The sequence below is a fragment of the Rhipicephalus microplus genome, chromosome 8, assembly GCF_043290135.1.
Source record: "Rhipicephalus microplus isolate Deutch F79 chromosome 8, USDA_Rmic, whole genome shotgun sequence".
Taxonomy (NCBI): Eukaryota; Metazoa; Arthropoda; class Arachnida; order Ixodida; family Ixodidae; genus Rhipicephalus; species Rhipicephalus microplus.
In genome coordinates this window covers 1,526,925-1,544,638 of record NC_134707.1, presented here as the reverse complement: position 1 = coordinate 1,544,638, position 17,714 = coordinate 1,526,925, and the positions used below count along the sequence as shown (strand labels likewise).

Sequence of the window (17,714 nt, the reverse complement as noted above, 5' to 3'; positions counted from 1 at the left end):
TGGCACAAAAACAACATTCAACAAACTTGATTGCGTGTTTTTTATCACACACGCGTTACTCTTTCATGTCACTCGACTTCTCTCCCTCTTTTTTCAAGTTTCGTGTGCTATATATACACCCCTGTACGAAATAAATTTTTGGTTGTAAGTCAGCGCCTCGTCCGTCTCTTCTCTGTCCTATGTCCTGTGTTACGCGCTGTTTTTTCACTTCGTTGACCATGTACCAACCGGCCCAAATAAGCACTTTAGTACAGTTCATTCCTAAAGGACCCTTTTGCGCGGCTTGCTAGATAGAGCCTCCAGTTGCATTAATATGACATAACAGTCGTGTACAAGTCGGGTCACAAGCACAGCGATGTTGATTGCCTGTCATGCGCACAAGTGGAATCTGCACCTGTGGAAGATGGAGACGACTTTCCATTTCTTGGAGCGGTCAGCCCCGCTGACGTGACTGAATATCAACAATCTGATGCGGAGTTGTTTCAGCTGATCAAGCATCTGGAAGGGCAACCCATGCGTGTTCTTCAAGTTTTCATCTGGGGATTGTCGTTGTACCTGATGAAGAACAACGTTCTATACAAGAAAAACTTCGAGCACAGCAGAGAGAAATTCCTACTTGTAGTTCCTTCGGCCTTGCGATCCGAAATCCTGTAAGCCTGCCACGATGACCCAGCAGCAGGACACCTCAAAGTGAGTAGAACATTGGCTCGCATTCGTACCAAGTACTACTGGCCAATTTTACTGGATGCCGTACAGCATTATGTGAAGACATGTAGAGATTGCCAGAGACGCAAAACGCCTCCTCCATCACGGTTTTTATAGCTGGAAAAGTGCAACTTAGTCTATGGGAAGAAACTAGAGTTTTATTTACCATGTTTGGCAGTGTTTTCCCAAATTCTACAGAAAAACGAAAATTGGTTAAAGTTTCCTTGTGAAGCCAACACCATTCTTAAATCCACATCATTCGGGCCTCTGTCGTACCGGTTATCTGTGACATTATTTCGCCAACAAGTGATGGCTACCTCATACAGAAGTTGCGTCATGAAGGGAAAGTTATTGCAGATGAAAAGAGTTTTCTTGAGACTGAGACTGGCATCAGCTTGTTGATTGGAGCTGACCATCTGTGGAAGGTTATTACAGGAGGAGTCATAAGGAGTACAGATATTCCAGGATTGGTCGCAGTCAACACAGTGTTTGGATGGACACTGCAAGGGCCCAGTTGTCAAAGTGGCTCACTTGACTACCACACTAAGATCACGCTCTCTGTTCTGTGAGTAGAAGCGATCAGTGGCAATGACACAGTCTCACATATTCACCAATCATTCCGGAAGCTTGAAGCAGCAGCCATCGCAGATCCTGGTGAGCCGCACTTACATGAGTGGATTGCGGACTTCTAAAGGACAATTGTTGAGAGGTAAGGGAGACACTTAATCACTGTGAAGGAAGATCAGAAACAGCTACTCGGAAATAACAGTGATGCCAACCTGACACATCCATAAAGACTGGAAAAGAAAGACTACGGATGAAAGGGTTATCGGAGCGATACGGCCCAGTCGTCCAGCAATGCGTGGGGCGAGCTGATATGTTACCTGAGAATGCTACGGTAGAGCGAGCAAACTATTATGCGTCGCATCAAGAAGTTCTAAGTGAAGAATCTCTGGCTGGGCAACTTTAAGTCGTGTTTTACGCTTTTTCACCCACACAAGGTATACTAGCCTTCAGCTACCACTTTGATAAAATAGCGAACTACAAGGCAGAGAGGAGCATCAAAGCAAGCTCTCCATTCACATCATCGACGCATTAAGGACATTCGAAGTTTATTTCACGTGGAGCCCATTGGTTGGGTGGTTTGTGGGGCAGATTTGCTAGAAAAGGCATGTCTTCATTGCTCAGGGCACTTGGAAATAGCAAGCACAACCGTGAAAAAATGGAGAAAGTGCAACTGGAAGTAAAGGCAAGTGCCAAATCAAGACAGCTCACCTACATGCACACGGACGTCGAAAAGCCCTCTCCGATGTTTCCAGTGCAATTTCCTTTTGGCCGTTTATCCCAGCCTTCTCCGAGTCGGAACGACTACGAAGCTCGAAGCCCTTGGGCCACTCGACCTGACAGCAAGAACCTAAGATACCATCAGGAACAGGTGGATCACAGGCTGATCTAATATAAGGAAGAGCACTAACCAAAACTACGGGTGGTTCACTTTGACTGCACTCTGCAGCAGCAGTCTCCAAGTATATGGTGCAGTGATTTTCGAGGAACTTGACACTTGCAGGAGTGCTTGGCTCTTAAAGGGGCCCTGAAACACTTTTTTTTGAGTAACCATAGAATTAATTCACTGGAAAAGCAAATTACCTCACAAATTGAATGCCGCAAAAGTTTAAGAATTTGTTCAGTACGAGCAGAGTTACAAAGATTTGTCACACGCTGCAATCACATTCTCTCTTCTCTCGTCCCTACGAGAGGGCTGGAAGCTGAGCAGGGAGGGATGGGAGGGGCAAACAAAAAATGTCACTCGCACCTCGTGACCTTGAGCTTTTTTTCTTTTTCTTTTTTTAGAATACGTGTTTTTTTTTTTCAGTGTAATCGCGTGCACACGCGTGGACAAGTGACGGCCTCTCACGGCGACCTCTGTAACAGCCGAGCGCGCCATGTTCAAATCAGCCAATGGCTGATAGATGGTCTTGCTGGGATTATTTTCCGTGATTTGTTGAGAGAAGAGAAAGCTATTTTTAGTTTACCTTGATAATTTATTGTGAATTCCAGGTCACATGCTGCGCTATAATATTTGGCTCACGTATTGTCGGGAGCCTCTACTATGGATAGACAGCGTTTCCTGACCATGCTCAAAAAGTGTTGCAGGACTCCTTTAAGACTAATCACAGACGTCGACCTCGGTTTAAGATGACATAACCTGAGCTTGCAGAGTAAAATCATAAGATGGAAAGCTTTCAAGAAGACCAGTGAAAGAACGGTTCAAGCTCAATTTGTGCAGTTCTATGGGGGGGGAGGGGGGGGAAGTATGTAGAAAAAAAATAGGAAGGAATAAATGCGTGCAGGGGAGCACTGCAGAAAAAGAAGACGTTGAAACCCAGGAACGGCGTTCGGTGTAGTTCCTTCGCCGATTGATAGTTTTCCTTTACACTATCCATGGTGACTTATATGAGGCCACTATTACCCATATTACCGGTAGTTTTCCATCATTTCATTGAAGATATGTGTAACTATTTGCTTGGCACTCTCTGGCTAAAATTGGCCCTTGTGCCAGTAAAATCCACGCATCATCTTCGAATGCAGGAGGTCTCTCACGTGAAATTTCACAGTTCAGCAGGCACTGAAGTGTAAACTTCTCTCCATCGTTATAACGACTGTGTTGACATGCAGTGTCATAGTGAAGTCAGTGTGTTATGGTTGCATAGACTACCTTGCTTGACTGTGCTGCTGACACAGCACTAAAACTATCATTGGATAAGTGAAAATATTCGTGGCTAAGATTCCTATTATAACTTGCTCTTCTCAGTGTGCTTTTTTTGTGTGTGTGAGAAATCGGCAGACACTTACAGCTTTGAAATTGCGTCTTTGTTGTATCGTGCACTGTTTGTGTAGAAAAGTGCTGCCTAAAGTTTTGTGGACAGGAGTGAGCAACTTCTCCAAATTTCTGCAGTTGTCCAAGCCTACGGAGCTGCCAAAAAGCGTGGCACAGATTTTTGACATACTGCTGAACGGCCTTTGCATTGAGCACATCCACTATGCTTTGGAGATTGGCCTAAGAGGTGAGTTTGTCGCACATTTTAGATGTTGCCAATTTTTCATGGGCAGTTTTCCCCTCAGATCTATCATTTAAATCATACACACATTAGCCACTCCCATCAAGATTGTATGCTGTTGATATACTGTATTTACTCGCGTAATGAACCCACTCACATAATGAACCCACCCCCGAACTTGGTCCTCTGAAAAAAGAAAAAAAATCTTTTAAATGTATCTTTTCATTTTATTTCGGTATGATAACCAGTGCCATTGATGATCCAAACATTTAATCAAGCCATTATATCACAAAGTAATGATGCAATAAAAGTCAAAACATAGTTTAACAACCATGCTGGACGATGTCAATCTAAATTTAAAAGTTGCGATGGATGGATGGATGAAGGGTCGGTGGATTGAATTTCACTCGCGCCTTGATTGTAGCCACCAATAAGTTAGCCTCCTCCTGGTTATCCATTTAAAGGCTATTTTGCCTTCCTGTCTCTAAACCCCAATGCTTTGAAAAATTCCGTGCCATTATTTTGGAATATAAAGGAGAGCCCTTTACAGAATACTATCAAATGTTCAGCTGTTTCTTCCTCCTCTCCACACGCACTACATAATGTGTATGTGCCTTCATATTCGGCTCGGTATGTCTTGGTCCACAATACTCCCGTTCTGGCCTTGAACAGTAGAGAACTACCCCGAGAATTATCGGAGATCTTTTTATTTGCCATTTCCTGCTTGAAAGTTCAGTAGGTCTCCAGTGATAATTTCGTAAGCATTCCAATATTCCACACGTCCCTCTCTGTTTCCTTCACCTACTTAACCGATGTTTCTTTCTGACTTGGTATTCTGCTGTTGTCTTAATACTTGCTTGACTATTTTTGAGTTCGCTTCCTCCATTTAGTATCAACATTCTTCGCCTTTTGCGGCATAGCACCATCTGTCGAATGCAGGAAAAAGCTCTGTGCTTATAGTGCTGTGTCACGCAAGCACAGCGGCAAAAAAGCAAAGCAGAAAACAAAGCACATGGCCTCTGCGACAACGGGCGTGCAGCGTAGAAACATGCCACTAAAGAGTGCACATCACATGCCAGTCATCTCTGAAGCCATGCAATGTGCAACCGCGGTGATGGCGTGTTGTGCTCCCGCAAGGTTTGTGTGCCGCCATCAGACACTGCGTTTTTGTTGTCCGGCTTGTCGTAGTGAGCTTAGATGAACAACCGCTACGAATGCCGTGTACGGCTGGTACGTTATCTACACGGCTGGTTTTAAACTTGAAAAGTCGATCAAGCATGCAATGGAGCAAGGGAACTGACTGGCTGGGCGACAATGTCTATGCGCGTTTGTTACGGTAGAAAACAAGACCTGCAGGCTACAAAAAAAATTTGTCATGTATTTCGCAGACCAGGATCAGCAAAACCACCGTGCAAAATTTCCACTGTTATAACACCCGTGACTTTTTTCTCCCGTGTACTGAACCCTCCCCCAAACTGGCATCGACTTTTTTGAAAAAAAGGTGGGTTCATTATGCAAGTAAATACGGTATGCATGCCTTTTGGTACGGTAAGCTAGTCGAATTAAATGTATAATTCATCTGTGCTGAGGATGCTCTATTGAGCATCCATAAGTTGCAATGAAGTGTCACAAATTTATTTTAAATTTTTTAAACCTTTCTCAATTCCTCTAGCATTTTGCTTTGTTGTTTGTAGGCCACTAATATTGCTGTACAAACAATTTTCTATAGCAGCGGCGTGTTCTGGAAGTGTGTTAAACCATATACAAGGCCTTCAATAAATTTCAGTCAAAATATTTTTTTAGATGCGAAGGAGCTTATGAACGAGGCCTGTCCTCTGTTGCGCCGTTGCCGCCGCTGGCGATAATGCTGATGACGAAGAACGAACGTGTTGCCCATTGTCTTTCTGCCATCACAGCACAGCACATGCAAAGTACCCAGCATAACTCATGACGTGACACAGATCATCATGACTACAATCATCACAGACGACTGGCTTGTGCATTATGACACCTCGAGAGACTCCATAATGTATTTTGTATAACTGGAAACAACCAACGACCACCAGGGAACAGGCACAGGCCTCGTCTTTGCCAATTTCAGGCCAGATCCGATGCCACAAAGCAGTAATAGTGAAGGCAAAATGAAATTCACAACTCAACACAACTACCATTTGGGACCAATAAACTTTGTGATTGTACACCACTTTGTCAGTCATTTACATGCGTGAGTGGTCAATGTCACGGGTGACTTATGGCAACAGCAAACAATGCCACTTTCACCCACTCATCATCATTCACTTCGCGGACATTTCATGATTTTTTTTCTACAACAAAAGCTGTTATGAGGTTAAAAAGCAGCTGTTTTTTGACACTGTAGTTGTCTATCGCCACCACAGGTGTTCATAAATGGTGTGCGAAATAAGGGGGAAAAAAATTACCCAGGATGGAACAGGGTTTCAACTGGGTCTTCTCCGTGGCGGCCCACGAAGCCATTCTGGTGCTTGATACTCCTTCACAAAAAGACCCCATACTGGCTTCATGACAGGAAGGAATCATGTCAACTTATGCGTGGCAGAAAAATAAAATGACAGCCAGGCATCACATCATGTGAATTAAGTGATGAATGAAATAAAGGTTGGGGCCAAGCTGGTTGGTATAGTGAAGACAAGGACATTGGAGTGTCACACAGAATGCTATTTCCATCTATTATTCATTGTAACACAAGCACGCCATATATGTGCAGTTTTTCTTGCTCAGCTCTTGGTACCAACAGCATCAATCAAAGAGCAAGGCTATTGCAAAATTTTTTTCTGAAGAATAAAAGCATCAGCATGCACGTGGAAACAGGGCAATGAAGCATAAAAACTTTTGACACCAAGCAGTAGTTGCTGACCGAGGCCATAGATGTGCTATCAACAGCAAAATCGAATGAGCAAAAAAAGGTGACTAGACATGGACCTTGTTTTTAACAAAAACAAGGCAGACAATGAAACGTGAATAAAAAAAACATTGTATGCAAGTTTACCAAGGAGGTTTTCTAAAGGTGAAAAACACTAAAAAGAGCCTTTAAAAGGTTGCACAAAGGAGGTCACCTTCATGGCTTCCTTTAACAAGTGCCTCTAATATTGTACCTGAATGCTTCAACCCAGCTCATCTCTTCTTAGTAGATGGAATACATGTTGATGGAATATACTTAGGTGGTCCCTTTAGGTTTTGTATAATGACTCTGCTTTACTTTTCTTCAAAATCACATATGGATGCTAGTCTCTATAGTAGTAAAAATCACATATAGGTGCTAGAGTCTATAGTAGTGTTGTGCTGTCTTTCATTGATAGGAACGTATGAAAACCTAAAGCTCTTGGTATAGACAGGAAGACGTACAAATGTGACATGTTTTGTTCTCCTCACCAGCCATACCTGTGTCTGAACCAAAGAGTGAGCCAGAGATTTATTTCTTTGACACGGTCAGGCAGTGCAACTCCATTTACCAGCTTCTTGAGAAGCTTTTTAATAACAACGTGGCACCTCTCCTCCTGTGAGTATTATTTCTGCACTTCATGTATATGCTGTCAATTCATGTTCACTTTTAGAGCTCACAAAGATAGGAATAAATGATGTGAACACGTAGCATATATAGAGGCTTACTTTCATTGGTCTCTGTGGCTATTGAATGAGTTGGGGGGATGCTGTGTACTTCTGTTTATTGACATCAGCATTTTGTATGAAGTGGTTTCATTGTCACTTGTGGTGAATTACTTATTGTAAATAAATAGTCCATGAACACGGGAATAAATTGATAGGCCATGCATTCCCCGCACTTAGTTTTTATGAAGGTTATTGTTAGAAATAAGGCCATGTAATTTTTTTCTCTCAAATATTTTCTTAATTTGTGAGCGTCATGAGTAAGAGGGCACGAGGCACATGCTGAGTGCTGAAATGCGATGCACGCGTGAGACCCGCCGATGGTGCCCATATGCACGTTCACGTACGAAATTGAACAAGAAGGCTTGTAGCACGCTACCCGAGCCGTAATGGAAACTCTCGAAGGATGAGCAGTCACTGTGCACTGGTGCTTCAAACTGCTAAGATCAGGAAAGCCAGCGTCGCTACCGCGATGGAAGCAGTAGAGCCGCCTGGTTTTGAGGCTGTCAGCGAAGAGGCCTGAAATGTGGCTGTCTATCTTGGAAGACTCGAGTGAGGCTGCCCGGACTTTCCGCAGCCTTTCACCACAGTTCCTTGGTGGACTACAGCTCTTCCACTTTGCACCAGAACAGATGCAGCCCGCACGACAGTCACGACGCCATTGATGAGTTAGGTGTAGCCGAACCGAGCCAGAGAAAATGACGATTGGAACCAATCGGCAATGAGGTCGAGGGGCTCGTTTGGCAGAAAAGGACCGCGATCATAGGAACTCGGGAAGAGGACATCGGCGACAGAATCGACGAACAATCGGCGCAACAAATGGGCACACGGTTGACCTGGAAACGTGATGTGAATTGTAAGAACGTTTCATTACCGAGACGCCATCTTGGATAGATGTTGGCAAAAGTTAGAGTTGGCGCTAACACATATTGTAGCTAGTTTTGGTTTCAGTCCATAACAGACTAGTGTGTACATATAGTGTCAGTTTATTTTTTTACTGCATTAATGCGAATTTTGTGTATTTGCTTCATCTGTCCTTTGTATAAAGTGTGTTTGTCTTGCCTCTTTCGTCTCTATCAATACAATCCGTTGCAAGTGCTCCCGAAATTAATCGTCACGGTGACCAGAAGGGTTGGTTGTTTAAATATTAATATGATTATTTAAATGTTATGCTCATATCTGCTAAGTTTGTCTATTTCACATGCTCCAACAAAAGCAGTATTTTTTTTTTATGGATAATCAGTTTAATCTTAACCTTGAACCTTTCTATTGGTGGCTTTTTTCTTGTGGTTATTTTAAGAAACTAATGCTCTATATAGAAATCCTGTTTCCTGTTACATCGAGGGGAATTTGGCTTTGTGTTTTAAGTGCTAGAATTTGTTTAAAGTATAGCTGTGTTTCACATGTACGTGAATGTAGTCGGCCCAGATCTAAGGCCATGGTGCTTATGCCATGGTGTCACCATGGGCATAAGCACCCGGCACGTTTCACTTGAGTCAGCAGAAGGAACACATGAAGGCAAGAAGGGCCGACATAAGCACAATCTTCATTTCACACAAGCATAAATAAATAGATACACCATGGGAAAAGAAATGAGTGTGCCTATACTACAGAATAAGTCCTTGCTTAACGTCTGCTAATCAACGAAAGGCTAATCGTTGGCCACAGTTGCACGCTGACATGACCGGATATCTGTCGGATCTGGCGTCTCTGTTGATGTTGCAGGGAGCTTTGTATTGACATTCTTCTAGTGTGTTTGCAACTAAATTTATCGATTTGACGAGCAGCTGTGACTATGAGGATGGCTGCTTCTTGATCTGAGAGCAATCACGATGCGAACCAGCTCGAAACATCAGTCAGCTTAGCCTTGTGCTATCTTAGTTGACACCAACGTAAAACAAGCTTTTACATTTACTGCAAGACGTGCGATGCTACACTATGCTTTATATCAAGGAACTACTTTTCTGCATGACATGGCCATATGCAGGTTTTTGTTGGGGAAGTTTTGTTGAATCGTAATGTTTAAACTTTTCAAAGGTGGTGCCTATCAACTCTTCCATCACCACGTCTATTCAAATCGATCACAGGTGATCGACGCATTGGTTCGTCGATTTTGGCATGTTAAATTTGTTCCTTGTGGACCGAACACTTCCCAGTAGCTGGTCCAGCCACTCAATTTTCAGAATCAATTTGAATTTGCCCGTTTTGGCAACATAGTGGTTTTTGAAAGGCGTTTGCATGAACCAGTGTGCATGTGTTGTTGGAAAAATGCACTGGCTGGCGAACTTGTCAGAAATGCTTGCTCCTCGTGATTATGCTACAGTAGCATGGAAGGTCTATAATCAAAAGAACCTTTGCAAGCCAAATATCGAATTAAAGAGTCAGATTTGGAATTGGACAGTGTTGAGCAGTAATATTTTCTGGAAATTCATGCCAGCTATGTATTCAATAAAGAGCTGTTGCTGAGAGTCAGGCAAAATTTACTTTACAAAAAATATTTCTGAATGTCCGTCGCATGCTTAAAATATTGAGCTGGCCTTTTCAGCCAGTCTCCAGAAGCTTTGGTTTTGCTTGTATCGTTATATCAGACACAGAGTCACATCTAGTGCCACTAGTCGTTCCTATGGTGTCATCGTCATGCGCGCATGAGCCCTCATCAGCGCTGCAAAACACAGGCACAGCTCAAAACTGTCTTGCAACCTCACCTGAAACGAGTGCAGATGAGCTTAGTCTGTGGATGACAGAACCCCAGTTTCAAGTCTTGGGGTGACAATGTTTTGTGTCAGCCTGAGGCATCCGCAGCCGTTCATGGGTTTTTTTTCTTTATGGCCTCAAGTTGTCTTTTCTGCCGCAAGTGCGTAGCCACTGACCTTTGTGCACAATCTTATAGCTACTCTGGTTACGTGTGAGGTCCACACTTCGCTAGGCCGTGGTGTGCTGCCGCCGGATGCAGAGCGCCTATTAACGACAAGGAGGCCACCGGGGACATCTTCGCCCTGACTATAGAGCAGCATAAAACATTTTACAACTTCATGCTATGTCATTTTTTTTTTAATACGATGTACAAAATGCTAAGAAATATGCCTGCATGCATATATAGGAACGCCCACCTATGTTGAGTGAGGTGGCTTATGAAAAGAGGTTACGCTAGACGAAATAGCGAAGTTCATTGGACATCTTGCTTACAGAGGTATTATGCACGTCACTAGTATCCACCTATATTTTAACACCAGGAGGCTTTTATCGCAAAAAAAATAACAATTTATTGAGAAAAGTGTACGAGTTCACTTGTGTCTGAAAAAAAAAAAAACCAAGCGATGCTTCACAGCATGGCAGGAGCAACGAAGCAGCACCGGGCTTCCGATTTTCTTTGTCTGTGTGAATAGAAACATTTCCTACAACATTTAGTATTGTTTATACTGTGCCTGGATCATTCATCTTCAAAATGTATATTCTGAATTTTTTGTTTTGAATGTTTTTGCATTTATACCGTTTTCATTGCACTGTTTACCAGCTGGCAACCAAAAATTATACACTTTTCACATTTTTATTTATTCTAAAATATTTTAGGTGCTCTACAAAATATGTTTTTCGAAACATTACAGCATTACATTTAGCAGAATTTGATATGCTGCAATTTGTCCTAGAGTAATTTTCAAACTGGCAAAAACAATATTTCTGGGACATACGAAAAATAACCATTTTCACATGGTAACAAAAGAGTTGGACTGCAGTGCATTTTGTACATCTCGTAATTTCTCTATTTCTTTCTGGGCAGATAGAAGTGGATCTTTAGAAACTCAAATGCAATTTGGTCCTGCAATCTTAAATTTGACTATTTATATTGCTTGCACAACATGAGTCTTTAATGAAACTAGTATGTATGAAAAGTTCATTCATTTCTGTTTTTTATTATGTATTATAGAGATCCTGCCAAAACCAGCCAGGGGCACACAGTACAGCTTATGTAATTAGCGCCAAGGAAGCCTTATTTTTAACTGCTGGCTTTCATAATGAGCAGATGTGCCATTAGGGAGGTGCTTTCTCATTGCCTGTTTTCCTTGCGCCTTGTGCAGTAGATAAAGGGACCTTCAACCATGTAGTGCTATGAACAACGTACGTAAATAAGCTTTTGGAGGCAATACCTGAGCCATCTACCGAGCCATTCATTTTGTTTCTCGTTATCACCTCCTCCGTGTCACTCTCAGATAACTACTTCTTGTATTACCTTGACCCCGGCGTTTCAGCTGTTTGAAAACGTGAAGCTGACGTTTTATGTCGCAAAACCACCACATCATTATGAGAACGTGGCAGCGAAGGGCTCTCAAAATTTCGGCCACCTGTTGTTCATTAACATGCACCTAAATCTAAGGTTCCTCGCCTCCATCACTTTGCCACCTTCGAAGTGTGACTTTCACATCTAAAATGAAGAACTGCACAAGGGCACCGGCAGCACGAGACAAACTTTGTCCTTCAACTCACAGGGTGGGCCATACGTTATTAAAGTAAGAACTTTAGACGGTCCTCTTCTTAAAAGGTGAAACAACGTGGCGTTCTTGAGTCACTGGAGCACTGCAGGAGAAGCGGCAGAACGAGTGCGGCGCTGTTCAGTACAAACGTCTCAATTTGGTATAGCTGTTCAGTATGCACAATGCATGGAGCTCATAGCTCAGACTAAGTATTCTGTGCCGATTATTTGCGCGTTCACAAGAAGAACATTGCTAGGAAAAAAAAATTTCGTTGCATAAACGTTTTGGATGTTGCACATCTACATAAGCTACTGCCAGAAGCTCAGGCTATTCATGACACCGACGAGGTTTGCCAGCATAGTTTTATGCATCTAAAGGAAATCTTTTCTTCATCCAGCGAGAAGGGCGATCAAATCAAACCTTTCTGAGTGGTAACTAAATAAACTTGTTCGAGAGCCCCAGAAGTGTCAGATTCTGTTTTGAATTCAAGAATACAAAGCAGAATGTCATAATAAAAGACACACGTATATCTTTGCTAGTTTGTACAAACCGTTGCTGCTATTTTGCTCTTTTTTTAATTTTTTTTATGAAACGGCGTAAGTGTTAACAAGCCAAAAGGTGTCATCACAGCATTGAAGGCAGCACATTCAGCAAGGCCTTTTTGGCTCGCTTAATTTCGTGAACAAAGCAAATGAGGACATATAATATTGAAATCAAGTATTGAGTTACATAAGCGGATTTCGATAAAAAATTTTGGTGAAGATTGGGACCTGTTTTTTTTTTTAAATGAGCTTTTTTGAAAAAACTTGCTCCTTTAACTATTCTTTGTCTTATCATGCTGCATTTAGGAAAACAAGCTTTTGCAAGAATGTTGAAAATATATTGCTCTATATTGGAAATTATTTTGAAATTTTCGTGTCAAATAAAAAGTGCGCCAAGGCGCATCAAATATACCAAACTTTTTTTCATTTTGACCGAGTTAGCCGTTTTCTTTCAGAATTTTTAGTTCTGCAGACAGCTTAAGGAAAGCATGCATGTAATTTACTGTAATGTGTATTAAAACAAGAAGAAAAAATTTTGGCACAAGTCTACAGTGCGCACCACGTTCGCCTGCAAAATTATGAAGTGTTGCGGCAAGCAGTAGCGAGGCGCACTAGAATCAGCTTATGGAAATTACATTTTCAGTTTTGTATACCTCAAATATACCCACATAACATATGAGAAAACCAGACAAGACAGAAATACCGTACGGACATGCATGTTCAACCTTTTGTAGAATCACCCTAGTGCAACTTATTTTCCCCATGGCACATAAAGAGTAGAAATGAAGCAGTGAATCAGAAATAAATTATGCTGTGAAAACTGTACTGCCATAATAGTAGCTTCTTGAACAGAAGAGAAATTCAAGGTCAAAGTATTATTTAATTTCACGCCTGAATCTCCAAGGGTGACTTCACGAATTCCTGTGGGTTCTTATCTTATTTTCAGCTCATTGGTTTTATGAAATTTTGTGAAACTTGGTATGTTGTGTCCCTGACTCCCCACAGAGGACAATGTGCCTAATTTTCGCCTGGTGGAGAATACGTGAGCCTTTGTGGACAGCAACGAAATTCACGATGTAGCGATTTATGCATGATTTTTATGTGACGTCCTCTCCTGTATTTGCGTTATGTGCACTTTCGCACTTGCCACGCATCTTTTAAAAATAAGAGAGGTGATTTTAACACGAGTGTGTTAAAGCACTTTTATTGCAAAATTTTTAAAGTAGAGATCGGAGTCTGTGTCTGTGTCGGCATCAGTATTGTTCACTACTGAAAAATCAGAAAAGATGAAAATAAAATTAGTAGTAAAAATCTTCAGTTCGACTGAGATTATAACCCAGGTCTTTTGCATCGTGAGTGCATGCGTTTTGTCACAGAGCCACGTCATTGCTTAAAACTGCTTTGAAAAAAAAAAAAAAAAAAAAAAAAAAACTCCAATGAATGCTTTCTGAGGAGGTGAATTTCCTTAGTGCACTTAATATTGCCTGTTAGAAATGTGGAATCATGGCAAGTGTGAAAAAGTGTGAATTGCGCATTGAGTAGTAATTTCAAAGGCCCATTCATTTTTTAGCACTCAGACATATCTAATCACCATCAGAAGCAAAAGCATCAACAAAGTGAGCAGCTCTGTAGTTTTGCCTGTAACTTTAAGCATAGGATTGTGAGAGCAGTGAATTTTTGCATCAAATAACTTACAAATTGAATAGTGATGACACTTAAATAAGTATGAGTATAAATTGAACTCCGTTCGAAGAGTCTTTCAACTAGTAAACGAATCATTCTTAAAGCAACCCTAGTTTGGTAGGGTAGCAATTTTTAGAACAGCTCAAAAATTTGACAGCACATTATTTGAAACGAATATTCTTAAACATTAACAAAGCAACATTTCAACTACTTTTAGCTGACAGAATTATTTAACCACAATAATTGAAACTGGGGAAAGCTTGTATACAGCAGCAACTAGACCTTTCAAAATATTTTGCAACTGCAGGCTGAAATGTAGCAATGACTCTGATAATATTCAAGGTGGCACTATTGGTGCAGTGGGTAAATAAAACTGGCATATAAACTTCAAGCAAGAGCTCACAGTATCACCAATGTCATGATGAGAATAGTGGATTGATTACGTTAGAGCTTTAAGAAGAAATGCCTTCATTCTGTGATCAGTGTTGTGTCGACAGCACCTTAAGTACATGACGGGCTGCATGTGTCTAGGCAATTGGATGATGGAAAAGCTGCCCTCTCACTGTTCCAGACATTTTGTTCCTTTCAGCATTTTTTGTTGCTAATTATTAAAAAAATATTTTAGAAAGAATATTTGGTGTCCTCAAGATGCAGTATTTGGTACCGAATTGAATAGAATGTTACTTGATTTGTCATTTGAAATTTTTGAATATTTGCACACCCCTACTTATGAATGCGTATGGGGGCACTGTGCGACTGTGCTTGCAGTAGACATTTTGGGGTAGTTTTAAATGACCAATGTTACTTGTACAGAAGTGAAGCTAGGCTAGCAATTGAGAAGGTGATGTGCACAAGGCCCAATTACACCATTGTGTTCTAATCTTGAAGGTGAAACTCTCCAAGTTCTTCAGTATATTAAAAGGGTAATACAAGAAGAAACAGTGTTTTTTTTTCATTGTTCTTTCAAGCACTGTAATCCCTTCGAATGTAACCGATTTTCCCAAAAAGCCACATCTGAGATAGTTTTTTTTTCTGTTGTGTTTTTGTAATTTTCTCATATTGGAAAAATGTAAACTTGAATGTACATTTAGCATTTTCGCATGAGATAATCTCTCCATGAGCATTCTGAATTGTGCAAGCTCATTTGCAAGGTAGTTTGTATGGCGCTTCATAGATGGCAGTACTGACCTAGCAGTTTTCTTTTATTTCTTCCAACTAGTGTTTCACTTTATTGTATTCTCAAATGGCGATAGATGGAAGAGGGTGCATGCGGTCATGTTGTCTTTGTGTGTGTCATTTGAACTGTGCAGCACACCATTCCAGCAATCTGTGAACTTTTCAATAGGTCTACTCCCGAGCATGGTGTGTGTTTGCAGAAGAAGCGTGAACTCACTGAGCAGATGGAGATCAAGATGGACACTGGTTTGGATCGTTCATTGGCGGCCATTATTGGCTGGGTGCACTGCATCCTCCAGACGGAACAGAAGAAAACAGACTTCAAGCCCGAAGTGGAGGATGTCATTGAGACTACCAAAGTCAGTTTTTCTCTCTTGCATCACATTGTAAGCAGTGCTAATTTTAAGGTCTTTGAAGCACGACCCAAACAATGGAGACAAACACTCGCAAGCCTCTCTCATCGGTGCTGTGTGTTCAAGATAGTTCATTCTCAAAAGTATCATGAACTAATTACCCCTATTTATTTCAAGCAAATTATTAGTTACAGATAGCATCTTATTTGTCAGTGTTCATGTTTAGCAAATATATGTCACTGTTCTGTTTGATTTATACATGATTTTAAAGTCCAATAGTTTTTTTAGTAGTGTGTCTTGTGTAAAATTGAAGAAAAATTGACTATTTATGACAGAAGAAAACCGTTGTCGTGTTTTGAAGGCACACTGTAGACCTTAATTTTTGGTCCACTGTCGTGTGGCAAGTAGTAGGGGACCAGAGTAAAGTATTGCCTCTCATTTTGAATGCTCACCAATCAAACGTTACAATACCCCATTGCATGTTTCCTTCGTAAAATCGGTGAATTGATGCCACTTTGCAAGCGATTGCCTTGATCTGTGTGACATCATTGGAAACGCTAAAACAGTTATCTAAAAGAGGATTGCAGAACCAAACAAATCTAGATCTTTAAGATGTCTTTGTTTTCTTCAATGCTATTGCTATAACACATATTCAATCTGCTTTCCATGCATCGCAAATGATTGTTAAATATATTACGGCATTTTATAACAATCAATCAAATTTAGTTTTTATTAAAGACATTAGTATTTATTGGGATACTTGAACACAGAAATTTGGTCTGTCTGTCCGTCCGTCTGTCCATTCATCCATCTGTCTGTGCACACAATTTAGCCACCCAGTCAAAGTTAAGCACTTGATGAATGCCCAGCCATTTTGAACTAGTGGCTACATTCATACTTGTGAAGATTATTGATCAAAAAGCAAATACTACTCACATTTAGCCCGCAACACCACTACTTAAGTATTAGGTGGTGTGCTCCTTTACTAGAAAATATATAGATACGTAATTCTAAACACCTTAGTATTTCTTACGCTGCGCTGAAAACTCGACGTTATACATGAAAAAATCCTCTGATGACGATACGTTGCGGCCTACTGGCAGGACTAAAATGGTGTGAGAACAGCATCATTAGAGGTTTTCTTAGTGAACGAGGTGGCGAGGCTGAAAGATTTTACAATACAACCACTAGAGGATGCAGTCGCTTGCTGGCACGCTTTGTTCACACGCATCAGCCAGCGCCCTGACGGGTTCCTCGCATTAAAACCAATTATTGTGGTTTTGGTATAAGCTTGTTGTGATCGCCCACATGGCCCTGATGAATTATAAACGAGGAAAAAGGTCTGAGGACTATGCGGCAGGTTAGCGCCTTCAGGATGCCACATACTGGCGGCATGCAATATAGCACGCTAAGAACAAAGATGCAAATTATTCAGGCTTCCAGTTTCAGCTAAATAACATTATTTTTCACACAATCATATTTGAATACAATCATAAGAATACTCACAGACCATTAAAGTGTTTATAGTATTATGGACTTAAAATATAACAAACAGTGAAAAAGACGTGAGGACAGACATTTTGGCATAGACTGTGAGTAAACAGTGCAAAAGAAAGAGACACGCATATCAATCAAGCAAAAAAAAAATGGCTAAGTAGAAGTAATTGAAGAAACGGCGAAATGGAATTTATGCACACGTATTAACCTCTCTTGATGTCTTGCCCCTACTCTTGCAGTTGTACTAGCACCACAAAAGCTCCGAATAGTGAGATACCTTATCTTTTCATGACTTCCTTTGCGTAATGACACAAAACAACTTCTTTTTTACGCATGGTGCCTTGGAGCAGGTACAAAGATATTCAGTTGCACGTGAACCTAATGCAAACTTTTGAAGACGCCAGCTCGTAACAAAATTGCAAGAGCTACCAAAATATCGGTGTCGGATCGAAGTTATACAGGAAATTGGTGCCTTTAACCTCCTCCTTTCTTCAATTTTCGTTTGCAGAGAATATGCAGGCATATTCTTTTTTCCCTTTGCATTTAGATTTTAATCATATGAGCTCACTTAGCGGGCTCGTCATAAAG

General features: G+C 41.1%; 1 protein-coding gene across 5 annotated transcripts in view; it reads left to right on the top strand.

The window, feature by feature from the left end:
• The window catches only part of Sec10 (Exocyst complex component Sec10), a 408,207-nt gene that overhangs the window by 129,107 nt on the left and 261,386 nt on the right, over window positions 1–17,714 (top strand). For all 5 annotated transcript variants that reach the window (XR_012885431.1, XM_075870759.1, XM_075870760.1 and 2 more), the window contains exons 11-13: window positions 3,662–3,770; window positions 7,176–7,299; window positions 15,446–15,635. Coding sequence is in view for 4 of the 5 variants with exons in the window: in XM_075870759.1 (XP_075726874.1) it covers window positions 3,662–3,770; window positions 7,176–7,299; window positions 15,446–15,635 (423 nt within the window). In the remaining variant the exon portion in view is untranslated. The remainder of the gene's footprint in view (window positions 1–3,661; window positions 3,771–7,175; window positions 7,300–15,445; window positions 15,636–17,714) is intronic.